This window comes from Prinia subflava, chromosome 7 (genome assembly GCF_021018805.1).
Source record: "Prinia subflava isolate CZ2003 ecotype Zambia chromosome 7, Cam_Psub_1.2, whole genome shotgun sequence".
Classification (NCBI taxonomy): Eukaryota; Metazoa; Chordata; class Aves; order Passeriformes; family Cisticolidae; genus Prinia; species Prinia subflava.
In genome coordinates, this window is record NC_086253.1 from 28366612 (window position 1) to 28378903 (window position 12292).

Consider the following 12292-nt stretch of genomic DNA (forward strand, 5'->3'; position numbering starts at 1 on the left):
ATTATTGAAGCACACTAAATATGTGCTCCAGTTTAAATTGTTGAATTGCCTTTTTGGCAGACAGTATGAGGGACCACTGGAAGGCAGATCATCCCACCTTTTTAAGAGTGTGGCAAATTGCCTTGTGCAGCTGCCTGTCTCTCTCCCTGCTAACCATATGGGAGTATGGACTGTTAGGTAAGTAAATACACCTGGTCAGACAGAGAGTTTTAGGTACCAAGTCACCAGAGGTGAATCCATTAGAGATGTCCTCTTGGTTTTTTTGGGTTTTTTTGGGGTTTTTTGTGTGTGTGTGTTTTGTTTGTTTGGGGTTTTGTTTTGTTTTTGTTTTTTGGGTTTTTTTTTTGTTGGGGTTTTTTTTAAATTTTAATTGAGAAACCAAACAGGGACGTATAAGATCCTATTTTTTGTACAATAACAGAATATTGGCAATGAAACTGCTAAGGAAAGATTCTGCTAATATTTTCTTAAATGCCTAACAAAATAAAATTATTGACAATGGAAGTATCCAATCATCATTTAAAACTTTAACCAAGATGGCAAATAATTTTTTTATATGTGCTTATGGGATTCAATTTGCTAAAATAACTTCTCTGAGATTCCTGGAACAAGAAAGCTAATAAACTGAAAAGTTCCAGTGATGCCAAAAGGAGTAGCTCTTTAAGAATTTGGTTTGAGAATTTGTGTGAGCTGGAGGAAAACTCAAGGAGTTATATTGTCTTAATTGTACTGAAACTTGAAATCCTAGGGATACAGTCTTCTAATATAGAGGCATTATAGCTTTGAAAGAGCTGAGATAAAGGAAAATTAAACTATTTACAAATAAAGCTTTCTTGCATAAAAGAGAGAAAGCAATAACTGATATGGATAATGTAAATGTTTATATTTCAAATGTTTTGCCAGACTTCCTACAAAATATCAAATATTCAAAGATATTTAAGCTATTTTTTTATCTTATTCCCGATGGTAAAGAATTTCTCCTTATTGTAGAAGTGAGCATGACAATCACAGGTATGCACCTAGAGTAGAAAGGAATGCACCCAGTTCTGTAATATAAATTTATAGCTCTTGGCTTGATGCTCATTTAAGGCATCTCTTGCTAAGAAGGGGCTGCTGTTGTAAGAGGGAGCTGCAGGTAAATGGAGGTATCAGATACCGCACCTTAGTTCTCGGAGAAGATACTGTGCTTGTCACAGAACTGGCAGTTCTCATCCTCTTGGCTGATGATCTTGTGATTTTTGATGTTGCCTCCTTCTCCATGGAGCCTTCTTATTTCTGCAAGGAAATGTAACCAGCTATGAGCCTGTGTACTTACATCTCCTTTGAGGAAACAAGGGCAATCAGTGAAGCAGCACGGCACTGGCAGGTACTCACCAACCTTTCTGGCAGCAAGAATCAGCCTGCTGGATGTAGCTTCCTTTGTGAAGCCATCATATAGGTTACAGTGTTGATTAGAAGGGCCTCACTGTAGGTGAGAATCTTGTCCCTGTCTCTCCTTATCTTTCAGTGGCAGCCTTGGACTAGGAATGTACAGTGTGCTCTCTGAAGATCAGGGATCTCCTATCATGATAATGGTCACTGAGAGTGGAGAATGTTACATGAAGAACTTGCCTGCCACTGACCAGCAAGTGGTTTGTGTTTCAGACCAATAAGTTTTCTCTGATTGAGGCAATTTTTTTCAAAACTTGCCTCCTCTCCTCCTCAGGGTAGACAAACAGATAACCATTGCTGAAATACATTTTTTTTTTCTTTAGAGCCCTGAAAAGTCTCAGTAGTAAAAGAGTAATAATAATAAACTTGTGGGGCTTGAGGTATAACGCAGAAATAGGTTTCCTTTTCCCTGTGTACAGTCACTTCAGAAATACCTGCTGCCTGCACTGGGACCAGCCAGCCAGTCCTTCCTGAGTTAGGCCTATGCAGAGCAGAATGTAAAGTTCGCATCAACCTTGAGTGATCCTTTGATCTTGACAGCTGTATGTCCTGAATGCACACCAGCATGAGCTCTGAAAGGGTTTGTTTATATGATCTTCCTCCACCAGAGCACCATCTTCTCACAAGACTGCTGAGTAAGGTCATCAATACTTCTGAAAAGGTTTCAGAGTCTTGAGTATATGTTTAGAAGGTGTGACACAACCTAGCTTTTTGCCATAATGCAGAATTCAGCTCCTGCATCCTGGGGTAGTGAGCCTTTTGGGCTAGGGTGTCCACTAAACTGATCTCCAGACTCAGATAAGAGGTTGAAATGTGAGAGCTGAGCTAAATAGACAAGGCAGAATCATGGGATTAGTGACTGATCTATACCCTTCATGCTACTCATATGCTTGAAGAGTGATTCAGATGCTTAGATGATGAGTACGGGTTGAGAGTCTGTGTTGAACAGAAAAATACAGTTAAATGAACAAATGAGACACATGTACAAAGCAAAAACATTTCATTTGTAACAATACCAAACAGAAACTAGGGAAAATATCATGACTCTTGGAGGAGAGCCCTGAAAATTTCTGATAAATGTTTGTTTCTGTTATTAAAATATGACCTACATATAGATATAAACCAAACTGTGGTGTAATACAAGTAAGACAAGAACTACAAATGCTGCAAAGTAGTATTAAACTCCAAAAAATTACGTGTTTCCAAAAATATTTTTAGTTCATGTCTAAATAGTACCAAGGAAAGCCAGCCAAATTTCTAGTTGGTCTGATTGTGAGTATTTATCAGAGCAGCACAAGAATCTCAAGGGGAACTTCAATTAGTAGCAAGTATAAATTTGGGAACAAAGTGTGGTCTTGTGATTCTTACTCTGAATCAACCAAAAAAACCTACCTTTTTTTTTTTTTTTTTTTTTTTTTTAGTTAAGACTCATAAAACCTAACATCCCCTTATTTTGCCATCTGATCTGCTTTCTGAACTCCAGTCTAAATAGCTCTCATATTGACTTAAGGAATATCTAGATATTCACTCAAATGAAGACTGTAAGGTTCAGTTCAGTGGTCTAAGTGTAGATTTCAGTGCCATTTGTGATGACCCAAGGAATCCTGCCAGGCTTCCACATTTGTGCAGAAAAGCATAGGTTTTGTACAGTTCCTACATTGTATTTTATGGTCTTATGGGGATATTTCAGATGCACAGACCCCTCTCTCTTTAGCCATCTAAGCTAGGATAGCATCATCTGTGAGGAAGTACTCGTAACTTCAGTTATATAACTGTGGGATTGCATTTTATGGAAATGGTTTGCTCTGGCTCACCCTTGGAAAATGTATGGTTTATCCCAAGTCTGTACCCTCCCTGCAGTATCCTGTATCTGTAACCTCATTGGCTGGAGACTGTTACCGCGCCCCTTTGAACCTCTGTGATAAGAATGCTAAGGCAGAAGGCTCTGCCCCTCTTGCCCCTCTACCCCTGGAGGCCTCCTGATGCTCCCTTTCCCTCTCCTCCCTTCCCCCCCCCTTCCCTTCCCCTCTCCCTCAGTGAATAAACCCTCACCTCATCAGCATCCCACCGGCATCTGAGTCTCCTTGCCTGCCAGCGCGGGAACACCACGACCCCAAAAGACCCCGGGGGTCTCCGGGGGGCACTCCCCGGGGACCCCCCATAAATTTAAACAACAACAGATGACGCACCAACGTCGGGCAACAGCACCAGCGACCCTGAGACAAGATGGACCATGGTAACTCCGTTTCGGTGCCATCTCCGGTGGAGCGGCCGTTCTGGGCCATCGCGGCCCGGGGCGGCCCCTCCCCCACCGCACAGAGACCTCGTGAGCCACCACGCGGCTGTCCCACCACCGCCGACCAGCCTGGCGCGGGCCCGGGTCCCGGCCCCTTGGGGCCCCAGCCCACCTCGGCGCTGCGCGGGCGGCGCGGCCCGGGCGGCGCGGCTCCGCCACGGCGAGGCTCCGGCGTGAGCCCCAGCGCGGCGGGACCGCTGCTGCGGCGCGTGGCAGCGGCGCGGCCCCGGCCCGCCTCGGCTCGGCGGCGCGGGCTGCGCGGCAGCGGCGCGGCACCCTCCGGCCCTGGTGGCAGAGCGGCCCTGGCCCGGCACGGCCCTGGCGGCGGAGCGGCCCCGGCCCGGTGCGGCCGCGGCGCGGGGCAGTCCCGGCGTGAGCAGACACGTGGTCCCGGCCCCGCCGCAGCGTGCGCGGGCCCCAGCACCGGGAGAAGCCGCGCGGAGAACAGGTGCCCCTCCCCCTGCCCTGCAACAGCGGCGAAGCAGCCCTGGACAGCAGCGAAAGGAACTCAGCCAGACAGCCATCAGAGAAGGAAAAAGCAGTCTTCAGTTGTGCCCAAGCCCCACACCTTCCAAAACTCGGTTTTGTAAATTGTGTAACCTCCTTCCTTACCCTTACCCCCTCCTCCCCTCGCTGCTCCTTCTCCCTAACCCCCTTTCCCTTAACAAACCCCCGAGAGTTAACCCCTTCCTGCTAAACCCGGCATGGCATGGCTGACACCACATGCTGCGCTGTGACCGCATGGCCACCATGGCCACGTGCTCTCAGTCCCATCTTCCGCTTTCCAAGTCCCACAAGGTAAACGCTAAGAAACCAAACCCCAAAGCTAAAGTGAATTTGTAATACCAGTTTTGCAGCCTTGTATAATTGTTAATGCTACTTTGATTCCCTTTCCCTGTTTTTCTGCCCCTGTCCCTTGCTGTTCTGGCCAAACAGCAGGGTGTCCCAAACCCCTCCATTTCCTTCCCATCCCCATGAAGTAGTTTTTACAATCATGCCTTTCTAGCTTTTGTGTGTGTTCATATTGCAGATTCCCCTGTTTTCTAATTTAGAAAGCAGAGGCCTTTTCAGGTCACAAGTGTGGATCCAAGGGAAGCAGTTTTTAGATTGTCTTCTTGTAAAGCGCGAATCAGTAGTAGACTACTGAATCGATAATGCTTTTTGGGTTTATACTGTCCTCAGTTAGTTCTGAGGGTGATTGATAACCTGATAGAGTGTCTGAGAAAGTATTTGACGGTTTTTGTAGTTTTTTTTCTTTTGTTTTTCTTTTGATGACCTAAAACTGGGGGTCTTTTGTTAGGTCTCTGACACTTCTGGTGCAAGTATGGACGAAAAAATCCCTGATGGGTACATATGGACGAATGTAAACAATTGCATGCAGAGTGTAGGTCCTTTTGGTTGAACCAGTTGGAAAGTGAAAGGAGTGATTTGGCTCAGATCCTTGGGTGAGAATCTGAGGCCGTGTGTGGAGCCCGGGGAACTCCACGTGTTTTCCTGTCCCTAGAGTGGGAGCAGAGGTCAGCGCCTCAGCCTAAACTGGGGGCTGTGGTGGTCTGAAAAGCCAGTTGGAAAAGACTAGACACTATTAGGCCAGTCACGCTGGAAAGGCTCAAACAAATTTGTTAACTTGTTTCAAATCTTGCAATATAAACTCACATAACCCGTCTACTGCAATTACAAGGTCAGATCAACTGTTCACCGTATAACATAATCCTTACTGCAACTGTATTTGGTTTCATGCTGCAAAACTGTAATTACTGTTTCATTTTTTAAATTGTTAATTGTCATATGTCATATTTCTCTTCTCACATTTTAAAGAAAAAAAGGGTGACTTGTGGGATTGCATTTTATGGAAATGGTTTGCTCTGGCTCACCCTTGGAAAATGTATGGTTTATCCCAAGTCTGTACCCTCCCTGCAGTATCCTGTATCTGTAACCTCATTGGCTGGAGAATGTTACCGCGCCCCTTTGAACCTCTGTGATAAGAATGTTAAGGCAGAAGGCTCTGCCCCTCTTGCCCCTCTACCCCTGGAGGCCTCCTGATGCTCCCTTTTTCCCTCTCCTCCCTTCCCCCCCCTTCCCTTCCCCTCTCCCTCAGTGAATAAACCCTCACCTCATCAGCATCCCACCGGCATCTGAGTCTCCTTGCCTGCCAGCGCGGGAACACCACGACCCCAAAAGACCCCGGGGGTCTCCGGGGGGCACTCCCCGGGGACCCCCCATAAATTTAAACAACAACATATAACTAAACATATTTTCGAACAGATGGCTCAGCAGCATCTATTTGTCTGATTTAGTGGGAATTGTATATGTTGTCCAAGTGCAGATATGTAGTTAGCAAGCTCCAAAAATCTTTACTGTGGATGCAGAACTAGTGCACAGCAATGTGACAAGTGTGATTTGAAGTGGTTAAACTCATAGAAGCCAAACAACTTATTGTGTTAAGCATATGCAGAGAAGGTAAGGAGGTTCCCTGCTCCCTGTCCCTCTGAATGCAATAACATTTAGCATCCTGGCCCTTACCAGACATTTCCCTTCAGGTCTTCATTGCAATTCCTGTCAAAATACAGAGATGCCAACCTAAAATCAACTTGTGCTCAAGAACATTTTACACAGCTTTTCCAGTGTAAGATTTTGGGAGTACTCCATTTCAACCACATCTTTTTACTCCTTGTGCCAGGTGTTTTTCCTGCCACTGATCATTCTCTTGAGGCCTAAATGCTCCAAGTAAGATCAATGGAGGAACGTGTTCATTTCTCCCTGCTGGCCACAACAGTATGCTTCCAAAGGAGAAATCTGAATGTTCTTGGAAAGTAAGCTCCATGGGTAAGTCTAAAATAGCTAACCATTTCAAAGTCTGCTGAAGTTCTGTTGTGTATTTCGGGTGTTCTTACTGGTATTAATATCCTTCAGAGGCAAAAGAAAAGTGAACCTGCAGCTTTAGTGAACTAAAGAAGGTATTTTCAAGATGAGAAGTAAAATTCAGAAAGACAGTTTGTTGTAAAAAGGGAAAAAAAGCTTTGTCAACAATTAAGTGAAAACCTCTGTTAAAGACCTAGGTGGAAATTACAGGCAACTCCCTTCAAATTGGAAACAGTTCCATAATATTCAACCAGGATAACAACTCAGTACTTACTGCTCCTGTGAGTGCAGTGAATCGCCCTGCTCAGCATGGGTCTTCTTGAGAAGTAAAGCTGAGGGAGCTAATGCCTGGAACAAGGATGAGAAATTTCCAAGTGAGGTAGTGTTCTTTTGTGCCTGGAACTGCAGTGGACTGGACTAGCAGTTCAGCAGCCTTGTCAGAATTTTCCCCAAGATTTTTCTCCTTTCTGGAGAAGGAAAAGGAAAGTTATTTAAAAGTTTTAGATATGGAAAGAGATTAAGATTCCCAGGACCTAATAATTGACTTAATTCCTATCCAGAGCATAGCCAAGGGGTGCTTTCACAACACCTGCACACCTGAAATTTCTGTGGCCTGAGGAGGGGGGCACAGGGATTTAGGAGAGTAGATTGTGGGTAGTATATGATATACAGTCTTTTCTTCAGCCCCACAAAGCCAAATTGTGAAGACTTGCTCATCTTTTCATCAGATATCTATCACAGCATTGGCTGGAGATCCTCTTTTTTGAACAACTTATTATTTGAAGTTAGAGATGGCCTTTGAGAAAGATCTTTGAGGTGTGGTCTCCAGAGTGCCACATGATTCTTCTTCAGCACCCTCTTCCACTTCCACTTACATTTCTGAACCCGAGTTTCCTCTTGCTCATAGGAGGGTGCAGAAAGATCCTGGAATGAAGTGGTCGAGGCAGAAGTTTTTAGTGAGACTGTGATAAACATGGATAGAGATTTTCCCATCCCCTTGTGTGGAGACCCATAACAATAATAGGAATTCTTCCCAGATCTTAAGAAGCTCCTACTTATTATTGAGTTAATTGTTATGGGGTTGAGAAATGGGCACATTTTTTACTAAGTTTGTTCTTCCAGACTGAGAGGACTCTGCAACTCATCAACACATGTTCTTTGCTTAGATTTATTTTTAGTAATGTTCTCCTTGTTTTTTGGGGTTTTTTTTCCAAATATCTTTTCATAAAACTAAACTAAAAATTAAGAGAGAGAAAATGAATTTACAGTGAAGCATAAGACAGTTCACTTTGTTACTTAACGTAAAAATGGGCAAAGGTCCTGGAATATAACGGGTCTGTGAGCCATCTCTAAGAACTACTTCCAAAAAAATTCCTTTCCATCAGTCCATTTTTAAATACAAAGGAATAGAAGAAACATTTCCAGTGTTTCACTGGATTGAGTATGCAAGAGGAATACCATGGGAGTAAGTTGAGAAATACTGAGAACTCAAATTCAGACTCTTTGATGTTAACAGCTATTCTTGCCAAGACAAAGTATTTTTCTCTACTTAGGATAGAAATTCTCACTGTTACACATATGCAGCTAAAGTGAGAATTTTCTTAGTTCTGATGCAAGTTAGACAAGAAGCACATCACATATGTTTTCTGCTTCTTGATGATCAGAAGAATTAAATTAGACCAATCTCCCTGCCACCTCCTCTTTCCCCCATGAAATGGGCTGATGGATAAGAGAGCAGAGCTCTTTGCTTTGGGTCAAGATGAACACTTTGGGCTATTTAGTCCTGGGAGTTATAGGATATGGGTATGCATGGGAAGAACAGGAGCCCCAGGCACTATGGAGAAAAGTCAGAGGACTCCACAGCCCCAGAAAAAGTTTCTGCTCAGAGCTCAGAATATCAGAGATCTGACATATTCACAGTAGTTCAAATAGCTAGTTCAGCAGAGAAAGACAATATTTAAAGTGCTATTCTAAGCTCATCTTCCAGCTGAAGAAAGGAAAAGATAAGAAAGCTGCACATGGTTTTGCTGTAATGGATCTTGGTCTACTGTCACTATGAGGAGACTGTGGACATGCCATCTTTCAATACTGCCCATGTGGCTACTGCCAGCATGACACACAGGCACTGCCAGTTAAGGGTGTGTGATCCATTCCGTGGAGGGACTGATGGGATGCTCACTTACTGTATTTCTTTCTGTCTGGTACAATAGAGAGTGGAAAACATTTGAGAACATTTGTTGATGGTTCTGTTTTTACAGTGTTTAAGTGTTTCTTGCTCAATACACCAAAATCACATGAGAACTGAATCACATTCACCCCTTTCCAAACTGTGTGTGGCAATCTGCACAGTATGAGAAAGTGATAGCAGTCATTGTATCTTTCAAGCTCAGTAACTCAGGCATCAGAAGAGCCAATTGTATTTTTTTTCGAATTCTAACTAGATTTGTAATGTACCTGGTAAATATCTGCCCTTTCAGAAACACAATTTCACTTCAGCTGAAATAAGCATTAGGAATACTAATGCATGTCAAGGAGTTTATTGTTGGTATGAGCAACACCATAAGTAACCCATAATGAATCTAAAATGAATAATAAGTAGCTCCATAGTATGATTTAAGATTCTTTAAACAAAAGATAAGGCAGCAAGAAAACCAAAGGAAAAGGTTCCTGAAAAGACAAAAGCAAAGAATGTTACAGCTGAGTTGCTTTCTTTGCGTTTGCAGTGACACTGTGGTGGGAGAGCAACTGTGGAGGTGAGTGGAGCCTCAGATAAAGGCTTGGAAAAGCTCCAAAACACGTTGAAAACAAAGAAGCCTGAATCTCTGCAAGAGCGCTTTTGAGCCTAAAGAGCTGAACCTGAATGAAGAGTACTGCCTCCAGTTTCCCACATCTCCCGGGACAGCTGGTCTAAAGCCTGGTAAGAGCCTGTTAACAGAGTGCACCAGGTCAAATTTGCCACCACACCCAAATCGTTTCTCTGACCAATGTGCACCACACTGTTCTAGTCTGGTTTAAGCTGTTTCTAAACTGAATAACTAAAGCAGTCTGGGACAGAGTCAGTGTCTAGAAAGCTAAGTTGAACTCTGGCTTATTCATGGACTTAATTTTTCGTTTTGGACAAGTAATTTGATATTCTGTGACACAATGACTGTTATTAACTGAATAGAGGAAGCAAAGTTTATGATTTCTGAAGAGAAGCATTAGGGGCCTGTAGCTTCCTTGACCCAGGAACGGACAAGAATCTCTGTTGTGCAAGTACACTATTCATCCTCTTTTACCTTTACTTACCTCTAAAGCTGAATTTCAGGTCATACTGGAGACTGTCAGTGAATTGAATTTTTTTTATATGCTTCAATTGAGATCAAAATGTCAAAACACTATAGTAAAGTAATCTTTATTTTTAGCCACGGAGAGGAAATGCCTATACTTGAAAAGTCTGTCCTTGTGAAATGTCCGCAGCACTTTTGCAGAGGCAAGAAATGCAAGTACTGAGTGCTTTGTCCTGAAAAGACACTTTCATTGAATAATAATTAGTCTTTGGAAGGTAAATAAACCCCACCCTCCTTCTGTGCATGCCAAATAAGGTCTTTGTGACTTCAGGATGCTGAGATGCAGCTCAGGTCCAACAATATGCCACCTTAACCTCTATAGTACGTCCCTCTCAGCAGTCCTGAAACACTTGTGTTCCTCTATTTCCAGCATACTTAGGTGCAAAATTATGTCATATTGTCCTGTTTTGCATTGTTATTTTATTAACAAGTACCTTGTCTCTTTGTTACCACAAAAAATCCCAATGATTTCCTGCTGTTGAAAACTGACATTACAGAACAAGAAAGAGGAAGGTTTAAATCAAAATTAAACCCAACAAAGCAATTGTATCAGAACAAGGTGTTCCCAATCTGATTAATGAAGACAACAGTCTGTGTTCATCTTTGTTCCAAAATTGTGACTTAAATAAGCTAAAATGTGTATGAAGTATAACTTCACCAATGTACAGATTTTATCCATCCCTACTGTCCCTTGGCAGCATTTTCAGCTTATAAATTTGGTCCATCTATAGGTCTGGGATTTGGAGTTCCACTTCCTGGAGAATAGTCTGTGGATCTACTTGGGCAAGATAGGATGTAGTAAAAATGACAGTACTGGCACATTAAGGAGCCCTGCATTTTTATGTGGATTTCTATGACTGCATTTCATAATAATTATTTTCAACTAATTATTTTCAACTAATTTTTATGCAATACCACTACAGTTGTATCTCAGTTTAGTTTCTGATAGTGAAACAAGAAATAAATTTCCCTCTTTTGTGGTCAGTTCTGCTTGCTTTACCTCTTGTAACAACTGTACTGAAATCACAAAGAAAGCGCAAAGACTCTTTCTAGTGAGGTGAACATGAGTTGTCCTGTAAAGCTTGGTTGTACTTAAGTATTAAATAATAGTGCTTAGCACTTGTGCAACTTAATGCCTTATAATCTTCAAAGCACTTTACAAATCTTAACTAGTTAATCCGCACAGCAGCTCTGCATGGTAGGCTATGAAGGTCACACATTAAAAATCCCCCATGATACAAGCCTGACTGCACAGTAAGCCTATGGGAAAAAGTATCTGCACAGTTATATTCCTGAAGCCATGAGTGTTTAATTTTACTGGACTGTGACATGGCTTACTTTCAGTAAATTTGTTCTGCTTTCTTATCCCACTCAAAGTAAATCCATCATACCCTGCAGCATGGCTCAGAACACAGTATTATCAAAATTTTGAGGATTTTTTTTTATTATTAAAACTCCTGGAAGCAAATGAGAAGCAGAGGATATGAGTTTTATTTAAGAAATCAAGTTTCTATTGCCAGCAATTGCAAAGACCATGTATGGGAAAGGGTCAGAAAGTCTCTAAAGACTGAAGCACTCAGGAGAGTACCATTTTTAGCAACTTCTTTTGAAAATTTGATTTTTGTGATACTGAGATTGCAAGGCAAACAAAATATGCTTATACTTGATTTCACAGGGAAACTTAAGCCTTTAGTGACCCCATTTCATTTAGGAAATAGCATGGTTTTTCTAGCTCAAATTTTCTTTGTATTTTCATGTTCCAGAAAAAAAAAATCGAACAGTTACTGCTAAAGAATATTATTTCTTTTATCTTTTCAGATCTAAAATTTCCCACAAAGTGGAACTACTGCTTTTAGTTCATTATCACAAACACCACTGCTTCCATCTCTTGTTAGTTCTGGTAGAAAACTTTTTAAAACAACATTTTTGTTTGACAATAACATTATAATTGTATGTGAAGACCAAATTCACCAACCAAAGGTGTAAGTCACTAGCTCCAAACTAACTCTCAGGCATCTGCATAGAAAATAAGCCTCTCAAAGGTGTTGATTCTTTGTAATGCTTATTGTAGAGGGGAAACAAAGTCTTTGGCTGATGAGGCCTTCTTTCAATGGAAGCAGACATAAAGTAGAGTTTTTGTCACAAGTTTAAAAAAAATCATCAGTTTTCCAGAATGTCTACTGAGACATTGCATCCTTTTTTATAAATACAGCATGATCCTTCCCCTCCAAGACACCAGACAACTTAATGCCTCCTTTTGCTTTCAAGTACAACTGTCTCTTTGTGAAGCTTGTAATTTGAGAGCTGATCCTTTGTCATAAGGAAGCTCTATGATATCATGACCTTGATTCCTTATTTCCCTACTGCATCGACC

The 12292-nt window shown here is 42.1% G+C and overlaps 1 protein-coding gene across 10 annotated transcripts in view; it reads left to right on the plus strand.

Moving 5' to 3' along the window:
• Positions 1-12292, plus strand: part of TRMT9B (tRNA methyltransferase 9B (putative)) — a 133708-nt gene that overhangs the window by 94187 nt on the left and 27229 nt on the right. For 8 of the 10 annotated variants that reach the window (XM_063401986.1, XM_063401990.1, XM_063401988.1 and 5 more), the window contains one exon: positions 6408-6553. The exons of 1 other annotated variant lie outside the window; for it this stretch is intronic. In XM_063401986.1, coding sequence (XP_063258056.1) covers positions 6528-6553 — 26 coding nt within the window. In that variant the 5' untranslated portion in view covers positions 6408-6527. Of the gene's footprint in view, positions 1-6407; positions 6554-9312; positions 9507-12292 lie in introns of all 10 variants that reach the window. One more of the 10 variants, XM_063401994.1, reaches the window with a different exon arrangement.